Source organism: Antechinus flavipes, chromosome 1, assembly GCF_016432865.1.
Source record: "Antechinus flavipes isolate AdamAnt ecotype Samford, QLD, Australia chromosome 1, AdamAnt_v2, whole genome shotgun sequence".
Taxonomy (NCBI): domain Eukaryota; kingdom Metazoa; phylum Chordata; class Mammalia; order Dasyuromorphia; family Dasyuridae; genus Antechinus; species Antechinus flavipes.
In genome coordinates, this window is record NC_067398.1 from 14,490,535 (window position 1) to 14,514,306 (window position 23,772).

At 41.3% G+C, this 23,772-nt stretch overlaps 1 protein-coding gene across 1 annotated transcript in view; it reads left to right on the forward strand.

The window, feature by feature from the left end:
- The window catches only part of BBS9 (Bardet-Biedl syndrome 9), a 201,979-nt gene that overhangs the window by 139,920 nt on the left and 38,287 nt on the right, over positions 1–23,772 (forward strand). The window contains exon 13 of the mRNA XM_051970279.1: positions 10,953–11,175. Within this exon, the coding sequence (XP_051826239.1) occupies positions 10,953–11,175 (223 nt within the window). The remainder of the gene's footprint in view (positions 1–10,952; positions 11,176–23,772) is intronic.

Genomic DNA, 23,772 nt, shown 5'->3' on the forward strand with positions numbered 1-23,772 from the left:
ACATTGCTGATCTGCACTTGTTTTTGAGTATGGAGTAAATCTGTGTATTTCAGCCATAGAGGATATACCTTGTGCTTTAATGACAACAGATTTTTTTGTTTGAGGTCACTTTTTCCTGTCTCCTGTCTCCAAACAGGCAAAACATTTTGCCGTAAACTTCAGCATTAAGTAATGGAAGGAACCACAGCTAGGAGCCAGCTCACCAGGGTTCTGGACTGGCTTCTGCCATTAACTTGCTGTATGACTTTGGGCAAATCACTTAAATTGGAGATTGGTGACCTTTTCAAGGAAAAGAGCCCTTTTGAGAATGATTTTCTTCTTGGGGAAGAACCGCATTTTAATATTTTTTCAATTAAGTTTAGAGAGATTTTGTACAAACCTCATTTATTTTTTTTTTTGGTTTATCAATCAATCTATCACCAAGTATTTGTTAAGCATTTGTGTGTGTCGAGCACTTTGTGGCCTAACCCTGGTCACATCATGTCATGAGTCACGGTTACTTCCATAACCCATTTTCTAGGGCACAAGGAGTTGCTATATGCTTTACTGGAGAGTCAGTCCACACCATGACTGACTATTCATCTATGAGGGCTAAGCCATAACAACCCCGGACAAAGCACCTGAGCATCTGCTCCCCTCACAAACTAGGATGTATCCTTAACAAGGGTAAAAGTAGATGCAATCCGGGTCTTTGAAGCACTGAAGCCTTGAATTCATTAGTGTGAAGATGCTGCTTGGAGCGCATGCATCCATCTGTTAGACCTGATCTTCCCATGATTCCCCCTTGCCTGCCTGGCCCTGCCACAGCCGGCTCAGCGAACCTATTCCAAAATGTGCCTCCAAGGTGGAGCGTCTGAAAGGACGGGCCCCTCACCTTTTCAATTTGGCAGTCAGTCGGGAGCTGCCTGTGGACCCTTCCATGAGTCATGTTTTTTAAATAAATAAAATAGAGGATTATAAGACAGCAATTATATTGAAATGTAGTTATCAGAATATTTTTTTAACATGTCCATAGATCTCAAGTCAAGAACTCATGCCATTGATTATGTTCCCAGTGTGTCTATTCTCTGGGATATTTCCAACGCTGCTGGGAAGTCCAGCTTCTGCCCTTGACTCTGACATGCTCTAAAGATTTTTGCCCGTGTCTAGCACATAGTAGGCACACTTAATAAATGTTTGCTGATTGACTTTGCATTCAAAACGAAATTCCACAAAATAGCTACATGCTTTTCTCTAGAGTCAAGAATGTTGAAGGGACACCATCAACGTATGGTCTCAGCTCCCTAGCAAACAAACTGCCTACAACTTCTTAGTGAGTGTTTTTGAGCAACAGAGGCAGGGACTTTTTTATTTAATCTTTGTATTCTCAGTGCTTAGCATTGTGTCTGGCATACAGTAAGTGCTTAATAAATGCTAGTTGCTTGTTGGGGCTTGCAAATACATAGAGTCAAGCAAAGTCATGTGTTGAGTCTTGTTACGTCTCATCTCTCCCCTGAAGGTGATATAGGGCCTGTGTAATATTTAGACAGTGCTTTAAGTAAGTGCTTTAAGTAAGCAATATCTCGTTTTGTCCTTACAATTCTAGAAAGTAGATGCTCTTCTGTCCATTTCACACAAAAGAAAGTGAGACAGATGGAGGTCATGACTTTCTCAGCATAGTGACGTAGCTAGTTAGTGTCTGAGGCTGGATTTGAATACTGGACTTCCTGACTCCAGGCCCAGCAATCTATCATCTATTGCACCATCAACCTGGCCCAGAGTCAAAGTAATTTCATCACTCTGAGGAGCTCTTCCCATGGAAGGCATCAGTTTGGAAGGAGGGAAGGCTTTAGGCCCTATTAAGAGAATAGAAAGCCACTTTTCTTAATCCAGTGCACATGAGTCCTCATGGACCGTCTCTACATGTCAGGAGTTCTTGGGTTCATAAATGGAGTCTGTGGATAAATTTCAGAGGATTAATGAACTTGAATGGAGGAAAAAAACCATTTTTATTTTCACTCACCTCTGACTGAAATTTAACATTTCCTCCAATTACTTAAAAATGTTATTCTAAGAAGGGCATACTCCCCCATTCAGTAATGGAAAATCGCCCCATTAATCTGGGATCCATTGGGAGACATCACTCCACCAGCTAGAATTAGGTGGTGGAGGGGTGGGCTGTTATAGCATCTCTTCCCCATTCAAGCAGTCTAGCTAGAAACTCTTGGTTGTCAGCCATGACAGTGCCTCACATGGAGGTGTTTAATAAATGTTGGTTAACTTGAGTGACATTATTAACTGGGAACACACATATAAGGGATGCTCAGCTCTTAAGTATGACGTCGTCAAGGACTTTGGAGAATAGTGGATCTAGCAATAAAGCATCGGTTATGAGCAACGATATTACTAAGGAAAGCAGGGAGTATGTTGGGGAAACTGATAATGGGCTCACCCGTGATGGATGGATGGGGTCGTTACATGGAGAAGACTTACCTGTCAGGAGAATTTGAAACACTAATAATTCACCTAAAACACACAGTGGCACTGCTGAGAACCAATAAGTCTGTGTTTCCTGCACTGTGTTTCGGGACGTCCTGTCGGGCCAGCCTTTGTCATGAAGGTGTGCTTGTTCTTTGGGTCTTACAAGGCTTCCATTTTTCTCCTTTTAGTGACTGAACCGACTCTGTCTGGAGAAAGAGATCACAGAAAATTTAAGTCACTTGAGGCAACCCTTTCTTTTAAAAAATAACTTCCCCGAGGTTGTTCCCCGTGGCCCAGAATGCCGTCATTGAGAGAAGAATCCTTCTCTGCCCAGGCTTCTTTCTCGCTAGCTTCCTCGATTGGCAGAGGCCCCTGCAGTGTTGGGAACCATCCCTTCCCATGACTCCGAGTTTGCGCTTATTACCTCAGGCCAAGTGCAGCGGATGTCCACAGCCCCCAAATTCTGGGAACGACAGGGCTGTTGAATCCCAAGTGGAGGTGAAAGGAAGCTAAGTGCCTGAATGGCCGGATGGCTTTGGAGCCAGAAAATCTGAGTCTGAATCTTCTCTTCAATGTATGTTAACCGTGTGCCCTGGATACCTCACTTAGCTTCTCTGAGCTTCAGTTTCCTCATCTGTAAAATAGGTATATTACTAATACCCACCTCTGAGGGCTGTCAGGAGCGTAGAATTAGAATATGTGTAAAGGGCTACATTGTTAAAGAGATGAGTTTTCTAACACTGGGCAGGCCATCTCGGCTTGCCTAGTGAAGCATTATTGATGTGTCAGGTCTGCAGCTGTTCATCCAGTGCCCGCTCTGTGCAAAGCTCTGGGAGCGTGACAGAGAAGGGAGCTATCTCTGATGTCCTGCCTACTTCCTAGAGGTATAGAACGGATCTAGAGTAAGGGTGTTGTCCCCTGCTAGACATCTTTGGTGCTGTGAACCCCCGAGCCAGCTGAGAGTTCCTGCTTTCAGTAGCTGATGGAAGATTACCTTTGGTAATCTCCCACCCACCCAGTCCCTCGGTGGCACCATCTTGGCTCCTGCCCTGTCCTTGGTGCTGAAACCTCAAGATTTCTGGGGTTGCCGCTTTCCACTGTAGATATGGTGTCATAGACAGCTGTGGTGAGACCATTCAGTCTATCCCCACTGACCATTTGGGAAGTTGCCACTCTCCCATTTTCCCCATTAGCTGGTCTGTGATCTTCCATAGCACTCAGAGACCCGGGATGGTGGAGACATGCACCTGAGGAACATCCCACTCTATCTCTTGGCTTCCCACGACTAATCAGCTTCCTTAGGTAGCGAATGGACTAAGGCTGTTTCTTTCTTCCTTCAGTGTGGCAGTTTTGGGTAAAGTGAGTACACGGTTTGGCTTGAGAATCTTGTCTCATTGGGAGCCAGATTAATGTCTGGTGCCATTTTTGTACTTTGACCTAAAGGCAATAGGGAATCATGGATGACTTTTGAGGAAGAAAGTGATGTGGCTGGACTTTGGAAGGGATGGATGGAGGTGGAGGAAGACTAGATGTATGATGGCCAGTTTTGAGGCCAAAGGTGATGAGGGTGGGAATCAGGAAGGTGGAAAGAAGGGAACTGCAGAGGACCAGTCTTTTGGAACAGGAGAAAGGACCGCGAGGTTGACTCTGAGCCTGTAGTTGGTAAGGTAGTAAGGTACTTGTATAATGTCCCTATGAAGTGTAATCCTTTTTTTTTATAAATGAGAAAACTGAGTATGATGTGGCTCAAACCTGAGTCTCCCGACTCTCAGTTTATTGGGTTTTCTTCCCCTCAAGAGAAGCAGCCACAGGGCAAGCTGGCCTTATGCTTAAGGCCCACTTTAGTCACCTCCTGACTCTATGCTCTCTTCACGTAATAGGCAGTTCTAGAAGAAGGTCGGTGTAAGGAAGGGACTGATCTGTGTTGCCCTCTGAGGGATGTTGCCTTCTAAGCACTGGACGCTGGAACTTGAGCGTCACCAAATAATCTGTGTTGGGGGCCGAGCTGGTCTGTGAGGGAGAAGTCTTACAGTTCCCTCCCTGCCCTCGGTGTTGGATTGTGTTCATGTGTGTCCAAAGCCAGGCCCTTAGATTCCGTCTGCTCTCTGGAGCATTTAATAAAATATCGAGAGCCCTGTGGATCGAGAGGGGAGCTATCTTCCCTTCTTATCTTCATCCTCATCCACTGTTTTATTTGCTGTTAACATTTCTTCAGAGTTCCAGAGACTGAAACCATCTTTATACCTTCAGTCAGAGCTTCAGTCTGGCAGCATGAGCTTGAGGTTAGTGTTCATTAAAATACAGCCAAAACAGGTCTGGGTTGGAGAGCATGGAAACAAGAAACCTAAGAGAACGATTCCAGGGACTGTCTCGTGTGTGTGTGTGTGTATGTATGTGTGTTTGCAGGCTGGAGAAGAGGACAATGAAAGGGTATTTTCCTCTGTTTTGTAATTTCCCTTTAACTAATCTCCACTAAGTCCAGTTAGCCTGAATTTGACAAAGAACTATGAGATCTTGATCCACTCAGAACAAATGGGTCTCCTTTTTCCCAGGGAGATTGGTAAGCCGGATATCTCAGACTTCATTCACTGCAGTCTGCTACTGGATCCTCACCGAGACTCGGTTTTGTCCAAAATGGCCGAGAAAGCGCCATTGGAAGTGATGAGAACGATATGAAAAAAGCTTGACTTGCTCCTGATACCACATCAATCATAATTCTTGGGTCGGCGGAGGTCAGTGGAGCTAAAAGGGCTCATCCTTCTCTGGATGCGGTCTGGACGAGTTGAATTAGGGCCTTCTCAGAAGAGTTGAGTTGAAACCTTTATTACTGTCCATATGAGCTTTTGTAATGCTCGTGGTGAAAACAACATTTGCTGCTTATCTGGATCACCCAGACAGTTGAAGGCCAGTTGATAAAACAAATGAATGAGCCTTGAACATTGTTTTGCCTTAAAATGTGTAATGAAAGACCGTTTTTCTGAGGCTTCTCTTCTCATTCCCAAATCAGGACTAGGGGTCTAATCTCTGTTTATTCAATCAGATTCTTTTCCTCTTGTTTTCTTGGAGCGCACAGCACTGATACTGGGTGAAAAATGCTGGTGTTTTCTCCTGTGCTTTGGGAGTGAAGGATGTGACGATGTTTGGATTACAAACCGCTTTTAAAGGGCTTATCTCTTGTTTGAAGGGAAAATAAAAAATTGGACTCTTAGCTTTGCATAGAGATTGTAGTCCTAAAGTGATGTTTTTCTAGAATTGGTTTTTGAAGAAAAGAGAAAAATATTTGACACATGACCTTTTCCTGAGGATTTCAAAATACGTTATAGATGATTATGCTTCATGCCTTCTGGGTAAACTGGTGATTATAAAGATAATTCTTCTTCTTTTATGAAGAAGCTGGCTAAATTTGGGGACATGCACTGCTATGCCATGATAAGGCTTCAGAAGAGATGAGTCTCAAATGGGATGGAGAGAGCTTAGAACTAAGACCTGGGGTGAAGGATTCCCACCAGAAGAGGTAGTAATGCTCTCCATTGTTGTTGAACTGCACAAATGATTGGTGAAGGTGTTTTTGGTAGAATTAAAATGGGGATGGGGATGAAGAGAGAAACAGAGACAAAGAGAGAGGGAGAGGAAGAGGAGATAAGGAGGAAGAGGAAGAAAAAAAGGAGGATGATGGGGAAAAGAGGGAGGAACAGATAGGAGGGAGGGAAGGAGAGAGGGAGAGGGGGAGGAAGGGGAGGAGAAAAAGGAGGACAGGGAGGGAGGAAAGGACAGAGAAAGGGAGAGAGGGAAGGAGATGGAAAGAGAGAGAGAGAGAGAGAGAGAGAGAGACAGAAAGAGAGAGAGAGAGAGGGAGGGAGGAAGGGAGGAGGGAGGAAAGAGAGAAAGAAGAGGGAAGAGAGACAGAGAGAAGGAGAATATTTGGGGCCTACTTCACATAACTTTAACCAGACCCTACAATCTCAGCAAATGATTGTACCATATTTTTTTTCTTTCTCTAAAAGCCAAATTTGGAGACTTTGTACCCAGTCTCGTCACTCAACAGAAACTGCTTTCTCCAAGTTTTTTATTTATGGCTTTTCCTCCCATCTCCTTCTTGAGCCCTCTGCAGCCTTAGATAGCGTTGACTATTTTCTCGCTCTCTATACTGCTGCCTCTGGAATTTCAAGCTACTGCCTTCTCTTGCTTTCCTGCCTCTCTGACGGCTCCCCATGTTCTTGCTGGGCTGTCATGTCCTTATCTCCTCCCTTGGAGGATCCCCAAGGTTCCATCCTGGATGGGTCTTCTTGTTTCTATCTCTCTCTACTCTTTCTCAGTGACTTCATGAGTTTCCATGGGTACTGTTTCAGAGGTTATGTGGATGACTTGAAGGTCAGTAGGTCTAGTCTTAACCTTCCTCCAAACTCCAGTCCCTCATCATCAATTCCATTTGGACATGGTGAGCATACCAAGCTCACCATGTCTAAAAGATGGCCCACTTTTCCTCTGGAAGATGTCCCTTTTACTGTTGAGGACATCCGTCCCTCAGGCTCATGACCTTAATTGTTGTTCTTCATTCCTCATTCTCACTTTCTCACGTATCCATTACTTGTTCCTACTTCCACCTCATCTCTCCTGTCTGTCTTTTCTCTCTCTTTGATTCCCAGAACTCTTCTGTGATTTTACAAATTCTTGGTTCTTCCTGGCCTTGACTGGGTAATAAAGCCATATTCAGCTTTATTTTTCAGAACAAATAGACCAGTTATTTAGGGAGAATCATAAGTAAAGTTTGCATGACAGTCCACCAGTTAGGGTTTTAAGTTGGAATCTTTTCTCTTCACTCTTTAATTTTTCATGACCTTCTGCACCTCTCTGAGCTTCCCCTTCCTCCTTACTATAATGGAGACACTGACCTGCATGATCTCTAAGGTCTCATCCAATTCTAAATATTATGTGTAATATTCATATTCAATAGCTAGGTTGTAGATTTTTAAAACAGTATTTTTCCCCAGTTACATGTCAAGAAAACTTTTAGCATTCATTTTTGTAAGATTTTAAGTTCCAATTTTTTCTCTTTCCTTTTTTCTAAAATGGTGGGCAGTTTAATATAGGTTGTACATATGCTATTATGAAACATATTTATATCTTAATCACAGTGTGAAAAAAGAAACAGATCAAAAGAGAAAAAAACCCATGAGAAAGAATAAAGTGAAAGAAATATCCATCAATCTATATTCAGAGTCCATCAGTTCTTTATCTAGATGTTGGAAGTATTTTCCTTCTTAATTTTTTTGTCCTTATCTGGGATCGTATTGCTGAGAAGAGCCGAGCCATAGTTGGTCATCACACAATGTTGTTGATACGGTGTACAGTGTTTTCCAGATTCAGCTAATTTCAATCTGCATAGGTTCATACAAGTCTCTCCAGGTTTTTATGAAATCTATTTATCATTTCTTATTGCACAATATATTCCATTGCATCCATATACCACAGCTTGTTCAGTCAATCCCTGAATTGATGGGCATCCCTTCATTTTGCAGCATTTTCTACCAGGAAAAGGACTCTATAAATATTTTTGCACATTTAGTAGGCCTAAAAAAATTTCCCCTTTTTTATGATCTCTTTGGGATACAGACCTGGGTCAAAGATATGCATAGTTTGATTGCCCTTTAGGCATATTTACAAATTGCTTACCAAAATGATAGGATCAGTTTACAACTCTACCAACAGTGCATTAGTATCCCAATTTTCCTATATCCTCTCATATATTAATGACTTTTCTTTTTTGTTGTTATCGTCTTGGTCAATCTGATAGCTATGAGGTTGTTTTAATTTGCATTTCTCTAATCAAAAGTGATTTATGGTATTATTCCTATGGATAATTTTAATTATTTTATCTGGAAACTTTCAATTTATATTCTTTGATTGCTTATCAATCGGAGAATGGTTTGTATTCTTTATATAAAAATGACTCAGTTCTCTATATATTTAAGAAATTAGGCCTTTATTAGAGACATTTGCCATAAAGATTGTTTCCCAGTTTCTGCTTTCCTTCTAATATTGATTGTATTGGGTTTTTTTGGTACAAAAGCTTTTCAATTTAACATGTTCAAAATTATGCATTTTGCATTTCATAATGCTGTCTGTCTCTTGTTTGGCCATGAATTTCCTCCCTCCCCTTAGATCTGATAGGTAGACTCTTCCTTGTCCTTCTAATTTGCTTATGGTGTCACCTTTTATGTCTAAATCGTGTACCTCTTTTAATCTTACTTTGGTATATGGTGTCAAATGATGGTCTATATCCAGTATATGTCCTATTTTCTCAGCAGTTTTCATCAATCGTATCCCAGAAGCTGGGGTCTTTGGTTTTTCCAAAGACTGAGTTACTGTTTTCATTGACTTCTGTGTCTTGGGTACCAAATCTGTTCTGCTGATCCATCATTCTGTTTCTCATCTAGTACCAGATAGTTTTGATGATTACTGCTTTATAATATAGTTTGAGATCTGGCAGTGCCAGGCCACTTTCCTTTGTATTTTTTCCTAGTTAATTCTTTTTGTTCTTCCGGATAAATTTTGTTATTCTAGCTCTATCAGAGAGTGAGGTTTTTTGGTAGTTTGATTAGAATGGCACGAACAATCGATATTTTTCCAGTTGTTCACATATGACTTTACTTGTCTGTAAAATGTTCTGTGTTCATATAGTTCCTGGGTTTCTCTTGGCAGTTGTTTAAAGTTATTTTAAATGGAGTTTATCTTGCTATCTCTTGCTGCTAATCTTTGTTGGTCGTATGAAGAAATGCTGATGATTTCTGTGAGTCTATCCTATATTCTGCCACTTTGCCAAAGTTGTTCATTGCTTCAAGTAATTTTTTAATAGATGCTCTAGTGCTCTCTTATGTATACCATCATATTATCTGCAGATAGTCATAGTTTTGTTTCCTCATTGCTTAACCTAATTCCTTTCATTTCTTTTTCTTCTAGTGTTACTAAAGTTAATATTTCTAGTACAATATTGAATTGTAGAATTGATAATCATGGGAATCTTTGCTTCACCATGATTTTATTGGGAAGACTTCTGACTTATGCCTATTACAAATAATATTTGCTGATGGGTTTAGATAGAAATATCATTTATTCTCATGCTCTTTAGTGTTTTTAATCAGAATGGGTGCTGGATTTTATTAACTTTTTTTTTTTTAGCATTTATTGAGATAATCATGTGATTTCTGTTGGTTTTGTTATTGATAGGCCTAATTATGTTGATGGTTAGAGTGTGGCTTTTTGAGGATCAAAAACACTTCAAAAATGAAGAGCTTAGTGGGTGTCCTTCAGTTTCCTTGCTCATCCCCTGCTGTGTACCCATTCTCTTGGTCAACCAAAGAAATCATAATAATTTGCATATTTTAACAGCGAATCCAAGCCAACACTTTAGCAACAAATAAATCGTTTTGGGGCGGGATTTTGGGACAGAAGGTTTTTGATGGACCCACACAAACTTTTATGAATTTGGACCCACAAGTAGTTCTTCTTTCACAGTGGAATGATGCCTTGTTTCCCAAAAGTTTAATCTCCGAATTGTAACCATTCTGTGATGACTTGCATTTGTTTTGTCACACACAACTTTACACGTGGTTGTTAGTAATCACTCTGTACCAACAGCATTGGATTGGAAGGAAGCTCATTATGTTAAAGGAATATTCAGCTAAATCTTGAAACAGAACATTTGGAAGATTTGATTAGATCTGTGCATTTTTGTACCATTATTTTGGGTCACTATTCCACCAAGCTGCCTCAAATCATAGCAAAGAAAAATTCTTCCCTCCCACCCCAAATTCAGTGTCTTTGGCAGTGTCTCCAAAAGCAAAATGAAAGTGTATCCTCTTTACCAATATTATAATAAAACTAAAACACATTTTGTTCTTTTAAAGGAAAAGAGTCTTCCAAGTATATGTGACGCCCGGAAGTCACTTTTGCTCCTGTTTGGCAAACTTCTCCAATATCTTTATTAAGAAACCCCCAGATGGGGTGACCAAAAGTCACACTTGACTGGAAGAACTAAACAGCAAAAAACAATTGATGTGATTTGTTATTTTCTGGGTTTTGCTTCCTATTGTAAGCTTTTCAAGGATTATGGGAGGACCAAGTGATAAAAAAATCACTTGGTCCCAAATAAAATTGGGGTGTTTATTTTAATATCCCATAGTAGTATAGAGAAAACTCTTAGTTCTCTTGCCACCACCAGGGGTGAATGGTTTTGGTAGAAAGTTTGCCATTTTCCCATGGGGCTGGAGTTTGACATTCTTTGAGGGATTTCTGTCAGTTGGCCTTTTCTTCGGCCACGGCCCATCCAGGCCTTCTCCCACATAATTCCTCTCCTTGCCATCTCATGGATCCTGCCAGGACCTTCCTCATGCTCCCCTCCTTTTTGTTAACACCCTTGCAGAAATCCCCCAAATTCCCATATGTGGAAGGAACCCCACTGACTTCCTTTGCAAACTGGCTTCTCTCCGCAGGGCTGGGAGGAAACGGTGGACGCTGCGGTGGCTCACCTGTTGAAGACGTGCCTGTCCAAGAGCTCCAAGGAGCAGGCCCTGAACCTCACGAGCCAGCTGAACATCCCCAAGGATACGACTCGCCTGAAGAAGCACATCAGCCTTCTCTGCGACCGCCTTGCCAAGGGCGGCCGCCTCTGCCTGAGCACCGAGACCGGGGCCCAGCAGACCATCATCATGCCAGGTAAGGCCCCAGGACCATCCCGCTGCGCCCAGCCCGCCCTCGGGGCTCAGCCCGCCCTCGGCTAGGTGGGGGGGCCATGATAGCCAGGAAAATTGCTCCCACGTTTCCCTCCGGCTAGCCTGGCGGAACCACTTGAATAAATATTCTTAGGGTATTTGCTTGCTAGACATTTTTAGAACGGCGTGTCTTTTCCCCCCTGCCTTTGAATATATGATATGTTTTATTTTTCTTCTAACCAATAAAAAGTGGATTAGAGAATCAAACTATTTTAAGGTAAAGTTTTACTAAATGTGATCACAAGATACCATATTTCATGAACATAAATAGAATAATAGACCAGCTAATGGAACCCAGATGAGGCTCTTCTGCAGCTCTCCAGCTCCCAGACCTCAAAGCCAGGGAGCACAGAGATGCCGGGCCCTGGGAGGGGTGGGGGGAGATGTCCTCCGGCCTTTACCCTGGTCGTAGCCCTGCTCAGCACCGGCTCTGGCCAGGAGGAGCCATTGCGTCCTGGGATGTCCAAGAGTGAGGCTGGCCAAGTTCACCTGGCATGAATGCAGGCCCTGGTCAGGGCCTGCTCTCACCGCCTGTGAAGCAGGGCCCTGATTTGGGGACAGTCCTTCCTTTTCCTCTCCCCACCCCTGCCCCTGGGCTGCACAGCCCTGCTCCAGCACCTGCAGCCTTGGACAGTGCCTTCGCTTTGCTGAGCCTCCATGCCCTCCTCATCAAACAGAGGGTCTCTCTCAGTCTATGAGCCTTTGGTTCTCTTTCTCCTCTCTGCTTCTTTTTTGGAACATAAATGAAAATGTAAAAGAACTGAGAAAACAGTCTGACTTACTTCCTGTGGGTATAGCCTAGATGTTGGCATTTGTCCCACCCATCTTGATTTTTTTTTGTTTTTATATTACAGTATTTTAACTAAAATACATTTATTTACAAGGATAAAAAGGCAAAATACATACTTTTTTGTGTTGCTAAAAGATTGCATGAGTTTATAATGTGCAATTGGGAGAACAGAATGGATTAAATTTCTATAAAGCAAGAACTTTTTCATAATCAATTTTATTAGTTTCTGACTTCTTTCCTCTCTTCTTTTGTCTCCTCACATTGATATGAGATCTAATCTTAAATAACCATTAAATGAATTGTGATCCTAACAGATCAACTATTTTACTTTCCCCTCAACTTTAGACATCATAAATCCAAATGACTTTATCTTTGCTCCATAATGTGCCTTATAAGCATATATTGAGATTCCTCTGGCTCTTCAAATGAAATTTATAGTTTCAATAAAAAAAGCAGAGAGCTTGAATCAAGAAAGAAGAGGAAAAACTGCCTTAAAAAATGTTTGGTAGCATGAAATCTCCACATTTTAATAAAACTCATTTAAGTCTATAGATTTTCTTTCTAGTTTGTTTAGCTATCAAAACTAGCCACAAACGGCAAAACATTTAAAAAAATTTTAAATAAATACTTTATAATATTTAAATAAATCTTCTCATTTTAATAAAACTCACTTAAATCAACAGATTTTCTTTCTAGATTGTTTCGCTATCAAAACTAGTCACAAATAACAAAATATTTAAAAATATGTTAAATAACTTAAAATACTTCAATAAATATTTATATTTTAAATACATATTTTAAAATTGAATTTAAAAAATATTTTAAAAAAATAAAGCAATAATTTATCAGAACTTTAATATATAAGAGTTTGGTACCCAAAGGTTGTGGTAGCATCCAGGTGTCTGATGAGTGAGGCAGTGGCTTCAGGCTTTATTATTTCTATATTTTACAATTAAATTGAAAATGCCAAAATCAGAAGCCAAACTATGATATAGACAGCAAAGAGGTTTACATACCTCTTTCAAAAAATTCAACACAAAAAGGAATAATTCAAAGAATGGCAGTTAATGGGCAAATAGAGGAAAAAGGAAAATTCCATCAATTTAAATTGATTTATGGAATAGGAAATAATTGTCATCATGTAGGAGATTGAAAAAAAGCAATGTGGACTAAGTCAGAAAAGGTGAACATTTTAGAAAAACAGTTATTTGCTCGTGAATGTGTTTTTATCAAGTATTTAAAAATGAGGAATATCATCAATTAAAGAATATTTATAACAGTGAAATTAACGTAGATGACAACATTAAGCATATAGCCAACAAACAAAAAAGGAATCTTTATATATGTGTGTTTATTATGAAGAAGAAAGGAGCTGAAATAACAACTAGCCATAAATTTCCTTCAATTTTTTCTTGTTGCAGTTAAAACAGCCCCTCAGGCTGCATGTATTATTTGTGCATGGCAAAAACATATTAAATTCAATTACACATTTTTAAAAGATGCTGATTCCCATCGTGTTTTACTCTTACATATATTTAAGTAATGTTGTAACAAAGTTCAGAATGAAGTGATGAATACAAAATGAAAGAGTAGAGTTTTGTTATCTAAAAAATAAAAGTTCATGTCCTAAATATAAACTCTCTCCATAAAGTATAAAAGGGTAAGTTATCTTGAATCATTGCTTATTTCATGGTCTGCTTGGATGGGATATTGTGCTTGATGTCGGTAGAAAACATTAAGATATCAGGGTTTTTAATTTTATGATTCTTGATCAGAAATATGTACACAGACTCATGCCAGCTTAAGTCAAGCAAATGACTGCTGCAAAACAAGCTGCAAATATCTATATGGGAAGATATACAGAAGAGATGTATTCCTGAAAATCTAAATAATAAGTAAATCATATTTTAGATGCTATAAGGAAATTTCCTACTAAGGGAGAGTCGTGATTAAGCATTTTGAAAAGCTAAGAGTCTTATTTGCATTATGAATTATTTATTTTATTTTGAAGGCTTAGGTTTTCTTTCAGTATAGGCAGGCACATTTTATGTAAATGATGACCTGCTTTGTTTTTTTTTTTTTTTTAATCAGAATATTACACAAAGAGCAACAAAATGATTCTGGAGTATACTTAGAACTTTTGCTTTGTCTCCTTATTTGAGAATCCTTTTAAAATCCTTTTTAAAAAACCTTTATAAATTCTTAGGAAATAAGCCAGCCCTAAAATTATAGTGATATGGGTAAATACTAGATTGGTAGCTGTTCCAGTGCCACAATTAATCGTGTTTCTCACTCCCTCAGTGACAATACTCATTCAGTAACAGTCTAAGCTAGAATCAGATAACAAATGATTAAGTAGATTCTGGAGCATCATAATTATTTTAAGTGACCTGATGTCAGTTTTCCTGTATCACATCCCTCAATCTTTCTTCTCAAACATGTCAAGCCTAAATTCCCTTTTTGATACTGTTTTTTCTTTTATCTTAAGCCCTCTCCTTTCCATTACCCTGATTTTTCTCACTCACATTCAGAATGGGGCCATATTTTCTACTGGACTATTTGGGGTCTTGTTCCCATCTCCCAGCACATTTTAGCGGTTTCTCCCTCCCCAGACCCCATGCCCAGTTCAAATCTTGCCTTAGACACTTATCTTTGCGTGACCTTGAATAAGCTATGCTTTTTCCTCAACTGTAAAATGGGGATAATAACAGCTCCTCCAAGATCAAACCAGATTGCCCAGGCCCAGGAGGTATTACATAATTGCATATTCCATTCTCCCTTCCCTTGACTCAGGCTATTGTTCTGCTGTCCCAATTAGGCTCCTACAAATCCTAAACCTCCTGGCCTGGCTTTCTCTCCCCCCCCTCACCCGCCCTGCTCTCCAGTCCAGGGTCCTGGGACTTCTTTATTCAAACCCGCCTCACGAGTCACATACAGGAATTCTGTTTCAATTAAGTGTTTATTGAAAGCCGCCAGTGTTTTCACTACCATTGAGCATGCTTTCAATAATATTCTTACTTCATCTTTAGATTGTAAAAAGTTTATCAGTTTGCTTTTTATGCAAATATTCAAACAGATGTAAGTTTAAATAATTGCTGTGCTTTTACAGATTACAAGTGAAAAACAAAGGGAAGGGGTTGGATCTAAAACATTCTTTGAATGGTGCCATTCTGTTTTAAAAATAAATTTTAAATATGAGAAGTAATTGTCAAATGAAACCAACCTTACTCTAAGATCTTTCTGTTAGTATTTTCAAAACAAAAGGTTAAGGGATATTGGCAAGAGATAGACATCCATCAGTTTTTGACCTGAATGTGAGATAATTCTTCAATTATACTTTTTGCGTAAATGACCAAGACTTCAGATATATTCTAAGGCAAAAATTCATCAACAATTAACAACGGACCAATCAAGAAGGATTATTATGGTAAGTGATTTCCTAAAACTAAAAGGAAACATAAACCATGAAAGGAAAATCAGTTCTTACCCGGTGTTTTTTAAAAGTGACAAATATTTAAAATTCTTTTTATCTTCCCAAATCATCACATTCTGATGAAACAGGTAGACTTTGCCAGCTGATGTCTTTCCACATCTTTCTCTTTAATGAAGATGACATTGGTCTCTGTTTTATTATTATAGAACTCCTTTTCCTTCTTTAAACATGCAGTTCATACATTTTGCCCTTTACCGCCATAGGTGACTGATTCTGGCCCAATCCATCCACAGCAAGCATTATGGAACCAGAGGGATTTAGATGTTCCCATGGTTTCACAAGAAATCATACACTGATGGATTAGCAGTCATCAAAATACAGCATGGTCCACATGGGTTCTTTGCCATGGGAATATGGCAGATGGATGTTGTTGCTAGGAGCAGACCTTTCTGATGGGTGGGTGGTTCATGGAAGGAAGCTGCGTCCTTGTGACCATGATGCATCCTGTCCCAGCCAGGTTGGGTGCCCCCTGTTAGATGTTAGGAGCTCTTCCCCAGCGCTCTCTGAGGTGGGCTATAATTGCCCAAATCATCACAGTCCCAGCACTCATGTCCAGCAGTGCCCATAATCAGTACTGACCAGGCTCCCACGTGAGGCATTTGCTCACATCCCCGGCACAGAGAGCCGTCTACCTCATGATAAGAGGGACCTTCACTCTAGCTACAGAGGCTCCATGTTCCCCCAGACTGATGGGATATCCCCACTATAGGTGGGCCACCCTCCCTGCCCTTGGTCTCTGTTCCCACTGGGCACTGGGTGGGCTGGGAAGCTGGCCTTGGGGAGCCCGGCTGCCACCACTGCCGCTCTTGCCCTATCCTATTGGTCGGTAGCAGCGGTAAAGGGAGCGGTTTTTTTGCCAGATCGATGTGTGTAACAAAGAATCCTGCAAATGGGCTTTCTGCAGTGGTCAGGTGCCTGGGCTAGACCATGAAAGTGAAATTCATTCATTCATTCCTTAGGTTAAGTACTCCATCCTTGCCAAGAAAAACAGTAGAGAGCAAGACTTTGGAAGTTTTGAGGCAGGGACTAAATATATGATTTCTTTGGTACAGGGAACTCCAGATGAGGAAACTCCTTTTACCAATGAGGATCAGCATCTAGAGAAAACACTGAGAGGCTAAGGGACTTGCCCAGGACCACACAGCCAGTCTGGGTCGTTTTCCTGAGCAGTTCAATAAATAGAAGAGCACCAACGCTGAAGGAATAAGCAGTTTGTTATTGTGAATATTTGATTCCAGAGCATGGGGAGGAGGGGGGTTATTTTGCCCTCCAAAGCTGCTTGGGGTGTACGGTCAGCCTGGAAAAGGTCCGCCCCAAAGCCTTCTGATAACCACCCAGCTCTTCCCCTAGATCACCTAAAGATATATTTCTCACTCTTCCCTGAGGGGCTTCCCAGGAAAAGAACATCTTAATCCATGGGGCGGCTAAGGTCATGGAGGGCTGAAGCCCCAGCTGGTTGGATCTCAGAGCCTGGTATTCAGAACACAGTTTATGGGATGGTTTTTAGGAGGGACAAATGAAAGCAGTGGAAAGGAAGGAGGGTAACGAGCCTTCTCCTGGTCACCCCGACCAAGGGGCAGTGCAGGGTGGGGCCCTTCAGGAAATCATCTTCCCCCCTGAACTCAAGCCCTGGCCTGGAAGGTGGAGAGGAACAGTGAAACAGAGCTCAGGATCAGCGTGGGGAGCAGACAGGACGCTTACTGCCCTCTCTTCCCTTCCTCTCACCACAGATTGTGGTCTTTTGTTCTTTTGTCTGGCTGATCCTAGGAGGGAGAGTGTTCAGGAAGCAGAGGGGAGAATGCCATTAGAAAGTTCATTTAATTAGGAAGATGGAAGTCCTTCTAATAGAGTAATGAGTCCTTTGTTCATTTAGTCCAGTACTTTCATTTGAAGTATCCCTTTTGTGGCTATCTGTACCTTTAGAAGGTTTAAACCCAGGTATTTGGCTCCATTTTTAGATCACTTGAACACAAATGCTTTCATTATGTCCCTTCCTTTATAGGCAAGTGAGTGAATGTGAGATGTCCCAGTAATTCTGGGAAGAGGCAAGTAGTATATTCCCAACATACAAAGATATATATGAGAGAGAGAGAGACAGAGAGACAGAGAAAGAAAGAGAGATTTTATTTGTGTAAAGTATAAATGCCTAGAGGGCATTTTCCTTAACTCAGAAGGTGAGTTTTCCAGTAGACAGCTATCCCAAATTCAAGATACTCTGAAAATCCACATCCCCTAAAACCATAGCCCCTCAGCCCTTGTCAATGGGTTTGCCTTTAATAATCGGCTAAAGGACAAAGGTCAAAGAAATGGCGTATGATGAAATGGGCTTTCCATGGGCTTCCTGCAGTGGCCAGGTGCCTGGGCTAGCCCATGAAAGTGAAGTTGATTCATTCATTCCCTAGGTTAAGTACTCCATCCTAGCATGGAAAGAAGAGGAGCCACAGGATGTCTGCCCATGGATCTGGGTTTTGCTTTCCCGCAGATACCCCTAGCATCCGTGTGAGGAGTGGATTTGCATTAAGCACATACGTGGAGTGCATAGACAGAACACGTACTTAGAGGGCCACATACAAACGCCCAGGACATGGGGCAGCTCTCCCCTCTCCTGCGTGACTGGTGATGTGTTCCCTTCATGTCTGCTGTAGACTATTTGGCCTGATCCTGTTGGGCTGCACGTGTACTTTGTGCTGAATGCTGCCCAAGATGTGCTCTCTAGCTTTTAACTCAGCTGGAACTTAAGGTTTTCCATTTCTTGGAGGAGAGAGGCTGCTACTGGTATAACATCTTCCCATGGGACTTTTAGAACAGGCAGAAGTCTTTGCCCCAAGATCCTCAAGAAACCTCTGTCTTGTTCGGAGCATCTTAAACTATGGGTCGTGGCCCCATTTGGGATTGTGTAACTGAGTGTGGGGGTCACAAAATTTCTTATCAGTAAAAGTTGGGTTTTATGCCTGTTTTATGTACCTGTATACAAAGGATCACATAAAAACCCTTGGGCAAAAAGTTGAGGAGAAGAAGCCCTGCTCTGGCGTCTTGTCTGGCTCCCTGGCCTCTCATCTCCTCTGTAGGACGTGTTCAGTGCCCCAGGTGCAAAGGCCTTAGAAGAAAGTTCAGTTCTTTGTTCTTTTCCCCTGGATTGGTTTATTCCAAGGGCTAAATCCCTCCATCTAAGCCCTTACCCTAGCACACACTGACCAAATTTCAATCTTTGAGTGCTAACCTATAAGTCCAGGAATGGTTATTTTCCTGATAACTCCCCTAAAATCCAGGATTCTTGGACTTTCAGGTGCTCCCCAGAAGGACAAGTGGATGCAAGGAGGGTTAAATGGTTTTCCCAGATCCCCGCATCGAATTTGGGGAAGTGGACGATCTGACATCTGGGTCACAGATGGCCCTTCCCACCGGGCTTTGGGGAAAACAGGGTTAGTTGGAGAAACCGGGCCGAGACTGCTCACTCAGTCCAGTTTCTTGGGGACTCAGTTTCCTTCTGTGTCACATGAAGGAGGTAGACCGGACGACTGAGGGCCTTTAAGCTCCAGGACTCCTCCATGTATTTAGAGGCAGATTGGCTTCATGTGTGAACTATTACCATTCTTTCTTTTCTGATTTAAATTAGGCCAACTGGGGCAAAAGAACAACGTTTTTATGGAGCATGTCTTGACTATAACCATATGAGACTGATTTTATGCTGGGGTTAATGTTGGTGTTGCTGGGACGGGCCCCAGCCGGGACATCAGCTCTTCCAAATGCCATGAGTTCTTTCTCCCAGTCACCCGGGCAATCGGTCATACGCTGGGCCATTTATTTAAACAGCATTTTACTCACAAACCTCAAGTGAAAATGGTACGTGAGAAACCTTGTGCTACAACTCGTAAAAGAGTAGAATGTTTTTGAGTGGGAAAGCGCCCCAGAGGCCAGTGGATCCAACCCATTGACGCTGCACGTGGGGAAACCGAGTCCCCACAAGAGGAAGCGACTTTAGAGTTTGTATCGAAGGCTTTGAGAATGTGTGATTTTTATCGGGTGACTTATTAAATTTAGGTAGACAGATGCCTCAGAGCAAAACGACTCTAGGCCTGTTATTCCAGCCTTTGGGATTTTTGTCCTCAATTTTACTTTTGTGAAAAATCACACTCTGATCTCTAGATATTGACGCTGTTTGAAAACGGGGCCCTGATTTTCGGCTGCCCTTCTCAGCCCTTCCCTTTTTGAAGTTTATGGAGCCTGTCAAGGGCTCTGGGATGGATCGCTGCAGCCTCTTTCAGTCGAATTCTTCAGATTTCTGAGCGATCCGAGGCACTTTTCCCTTATCTCTGGCCTCAGCTCCAGTTTTTGTATACAAGGCTTCCTGCTGGGGAATATGGTTTCCAATAAGCCAGTTTCCAGTGGTCGTCTCAACACGTTCCTCTTCCCCTCGTTTCAATTCCGTGTTCTGCTCTTCAGATTTATGGACCCTTAGAACCTTCCAACGTCAATGGTTGCTACAATAATGGCTCTAATTATCTCATATCTCCAACACACACATTCGAAATGTACTGTGTCAGTGGGCTTAGCCCATGAAATATGGAGACATATTAATATTGTGCTCATGAAAAATGCATGGCTTTTATTCCCTTCTTAAGATCTTTCTGGTCACCTTACCCCTCATTTTGCTGATGTTTTTTTTTTTTTTTCCCACAGACAAGCGATATGGGGCTAGTGATATCACAGTCAATGTGGTTTTGGTGATCGAGCGGTCTGGGCCCTGAAGAGAGAAAGCTATTATATAAAAAGTATAGTGGCCAAGATCTTAAATGTCACTTAGTCTGAGTAAGTGCCTCAATTATTTAGGAAGCTAATGCAAACCAAGTTAGATGACTTAGGAGGTGGTAAAATGAATTTTAAGCCACGTCAGGCTGGATCTTTTGGCCCTGTACGCTGGCCAAATAGGGAGTCAAAAAGGGTTAGTGAATGGATCCTTCCGAGCTGCCTCTGAACCAGAAAAGCCATATTGATGGGTGCATGAACCATCCATCCAGCTTCTATTCCCCCATTGCATGGCGGGTTGGAATGGCTCTTTTAATGAAGTACCTAGCTGACCCCTTTTTTCTTGGGGCACTTTTAAACTTCCCTTTTAATATTTAAAAATATGTCATTTAGTTAATGGTTCCCTTAGTGGTTTGATCTCAGTTTGAGGACCCTTCCAAGTCAGTCATTTCATCAGTATGCCTGAAGTCTTTCATATGGAACTGTCCCTTATCTGCCAAATAAGACACCTTCAGATTTATTCCATACAGTAAGCACAGCTTTCTTTCCTATTTGTTTAATGGTGACATTGTCAATGCTTTTATGGGCCTCCCTGGTTTGTGGTTCTTTATTAAATTACGAGGCAAATTGGATTTTTTTTCCCAACTTAGGAAAATACCCACGAACAGTAGTTCAAAATCTTCTGAGCGTATTTCTTTTTCTTTTGGAAACAATAATACTTCATTTATAAATTAAAGAGGAGTGGGACTAGAAGCTAGCCAGTAATTCTATCCAAAGTCATGCGGAGGGCAGGGAGGGAGGAAGGCAGGCAGTGTTTCCAAATGTTAGCTTTATGCCTTTATCATTAGACGGATCTGTGATGTCATTAGCGAATGAATGAATGGAAAAGCGTGCATTAAGTGCTTAGGATATGCCTTACTCCTCATTCTGTTTGAATCCCATGGCTGCCTCCTTGCCTCACCTGGGGGAGTCTGGTTGTCTCTGGCCCTCACCATTTCCCACTTAATTAAGATAGCGACATTCCTTTGTCTGCCTCTAACTGTATCCCATCTTTGCCCATGACCCATCATCCTTCTTTATCCTCCATCCCTCAGTATTCTCTCAGTCCCGCAGGCTCACTCCCCTCCCCTTCTAATCCTCTGTCACCTGGGAGGCCAGGGTTCGATTCCCTGACGGGGAGGGTTCCTCTCCCCACTGTTCATGGTTCATAGATGATATCTTGTCGAATGCTTTATGTTTTTTTTTTTATTATCAGTTATTAGGATAAAGGGGCAGTCAACATGTTGATCTAATTTAAGTTTGCAGGTGATACAGGTGGATGAGGGTCCCCTCAGCCATAAAAAAGATGCTGGGAGAAGAGAACATGGCACCGAGGTAATTTATATGAACTTCTGAAGTTGGCTGGGCAGTCTCCTCACAATTACCCATGTGGTTGGTAGGTTCTTATCCATCAAGGAACCCGAAGCTTAGCGAGATTGTGTTAGGCCCAGGATCCCCTTTTCTCAGTAGTGTGAACCGAGACCCAGGACTTAGGCCTCTGGGACCAGCATTCTTTCCATAGTGAGTTTCTTTGTCCAGAGGAACCATACCTGATGGAGGGGACTGTGGAGGAGCTGGGAGCTGTCCAGCTGCTCTTTCTTACAACTCGGCTTTGAAGAAGTCATCCCTCTTCTCTCAGTATTGGAAACTGCTTCAGTCTAGGCAAAGGAAGCTCAGAACCCAGTCCAGAATACACATATATATGTATGTATGTAAAATATCATTTTCAGCACATTATAATTCTTGTGTGTAAGTCTTGGGTGGCTATTCAAGCTAGCTTCTTCTTCTTTTTTTTTTTTTTTTTTCTATCTTCAGGCTATCTCTCTCTCTCCTGACATTTCCCCATATATTTATATACCTATCCATGATTCCCACGAGTTTGGGATATGAGGGCATCTCTGCTTTTTTATACATAGATATTGCTTCTCTCTAAATATATGGTTTTTACAAACCACTCATTGCCATATATCCTAATTCTTTTCCATCCTGATTAATACAAATTCAGGTATTTTCCTCACTTCCTTTGGTAAAGAAGATAATTAAATATTCAAAGTCCTCTTTTTAAAATTGATGCCTTTTAAAAATCACATTTGTCTACAAATATGTCCTCTATCACTCGGTGATCCTTCCCTTGGTTTTTAAAGAATCTTTTATTTATTTTGAGCCTTCACTTGTAGCAAAAATTGACAGAACGTAATTTAGTCAAATTAGCCAACATATTGATTAGGTCTGACAGCGTATGCAATAGTCTCTAGCCATAATCCTCCCTCAGCCCCCTCATCTCACTAATGAATACAGGGACTTGTGTTTTTTTTTTTTTTTTTTTTTTCATTTCGTCTCTAATGCCAGACATAGTCCCTGTAATTATACAGGAGTCAGCTTTTATTTTTCTGGGGTTTCTTTTTTCCATTTACATGATTGTAGTCATTGTTTATATTTCTTCAGAGGTTATGCTGACTTTACTCTGTGTCGGTTCATATCAATTTTTCCATGGTCCTCTGAATTCTCCATATTTATTTTTTATGGCACAGTAAGAAAATTCTGTCCATTCATGTGCCATGATTTCCCGAACCAGTCATTCAATTCCCCGTCATTGGGCACCTAGTTTAAAGAGAGCTTGCTTTATGTAAGTAATTCAGACTTTACGGTACCCAATATCTTGGTAGAAACTGAAATCCTAGTTAGAGCTGACATTTAGAGAGCTTCTAACACGTTACGTGGTATTTTACCTAATTTATCTCTTTCGAATTTCACAATGACAATGGTGATCCAAGGCCTCCAGATTATCATATTACACGGATTGTTTTGTTATTTATTTTAGGAAGAAATGGAAGGTCAGAGAAATGAAATGATAGCTAATAATAATTGGAGGCAAGATGGAACCCGCAATGGAACTCAAAAACATTTTACTGTGCTGTGGGTAGACAAATAGTGGTCTCTTTTGTAGTTGGTAGTGCCATACTGACAAAATTACAGATTCTTGACATTTGGTATATTTATTAATTTTTTTTGCTAATTCATTAATCAGAAAAAATGATTCTAAAATGGAATGGACAAATCAGGATTTTCCAGTATTGTTTTTGTAGCATCTTTGTGTGCCAGATGACACACTTTGATGTCACAATAGCCCCAACGAGGCCATTGGTTTCATCTGGAGGGTGCCGAGCCAGGAATCTTGCTTTTTCCCCACTCCACCGAGTCAAGAAGAGAGAGGCTTTTCTTGTAAATGAAAAGGAACACCCTCGGTTTTATAACCTCCCGTAGCCAATTTCAGCACCAAAGTTCAGCTCCCCCTTGGGTATGACACATGCTTTTCACTGGAAGTGACATAAAGTGTACCTTTCACAGCTAAATGTCAGAGGATAATTTTCCATGAATTCACAGCAGAACCTTCAAGAGCTGTCACTTAGAGCCTGTAGTTTCACCTCATTTTAAAATCAGTTGGTGTTCCACCCGCACTTCACACCCCTGCC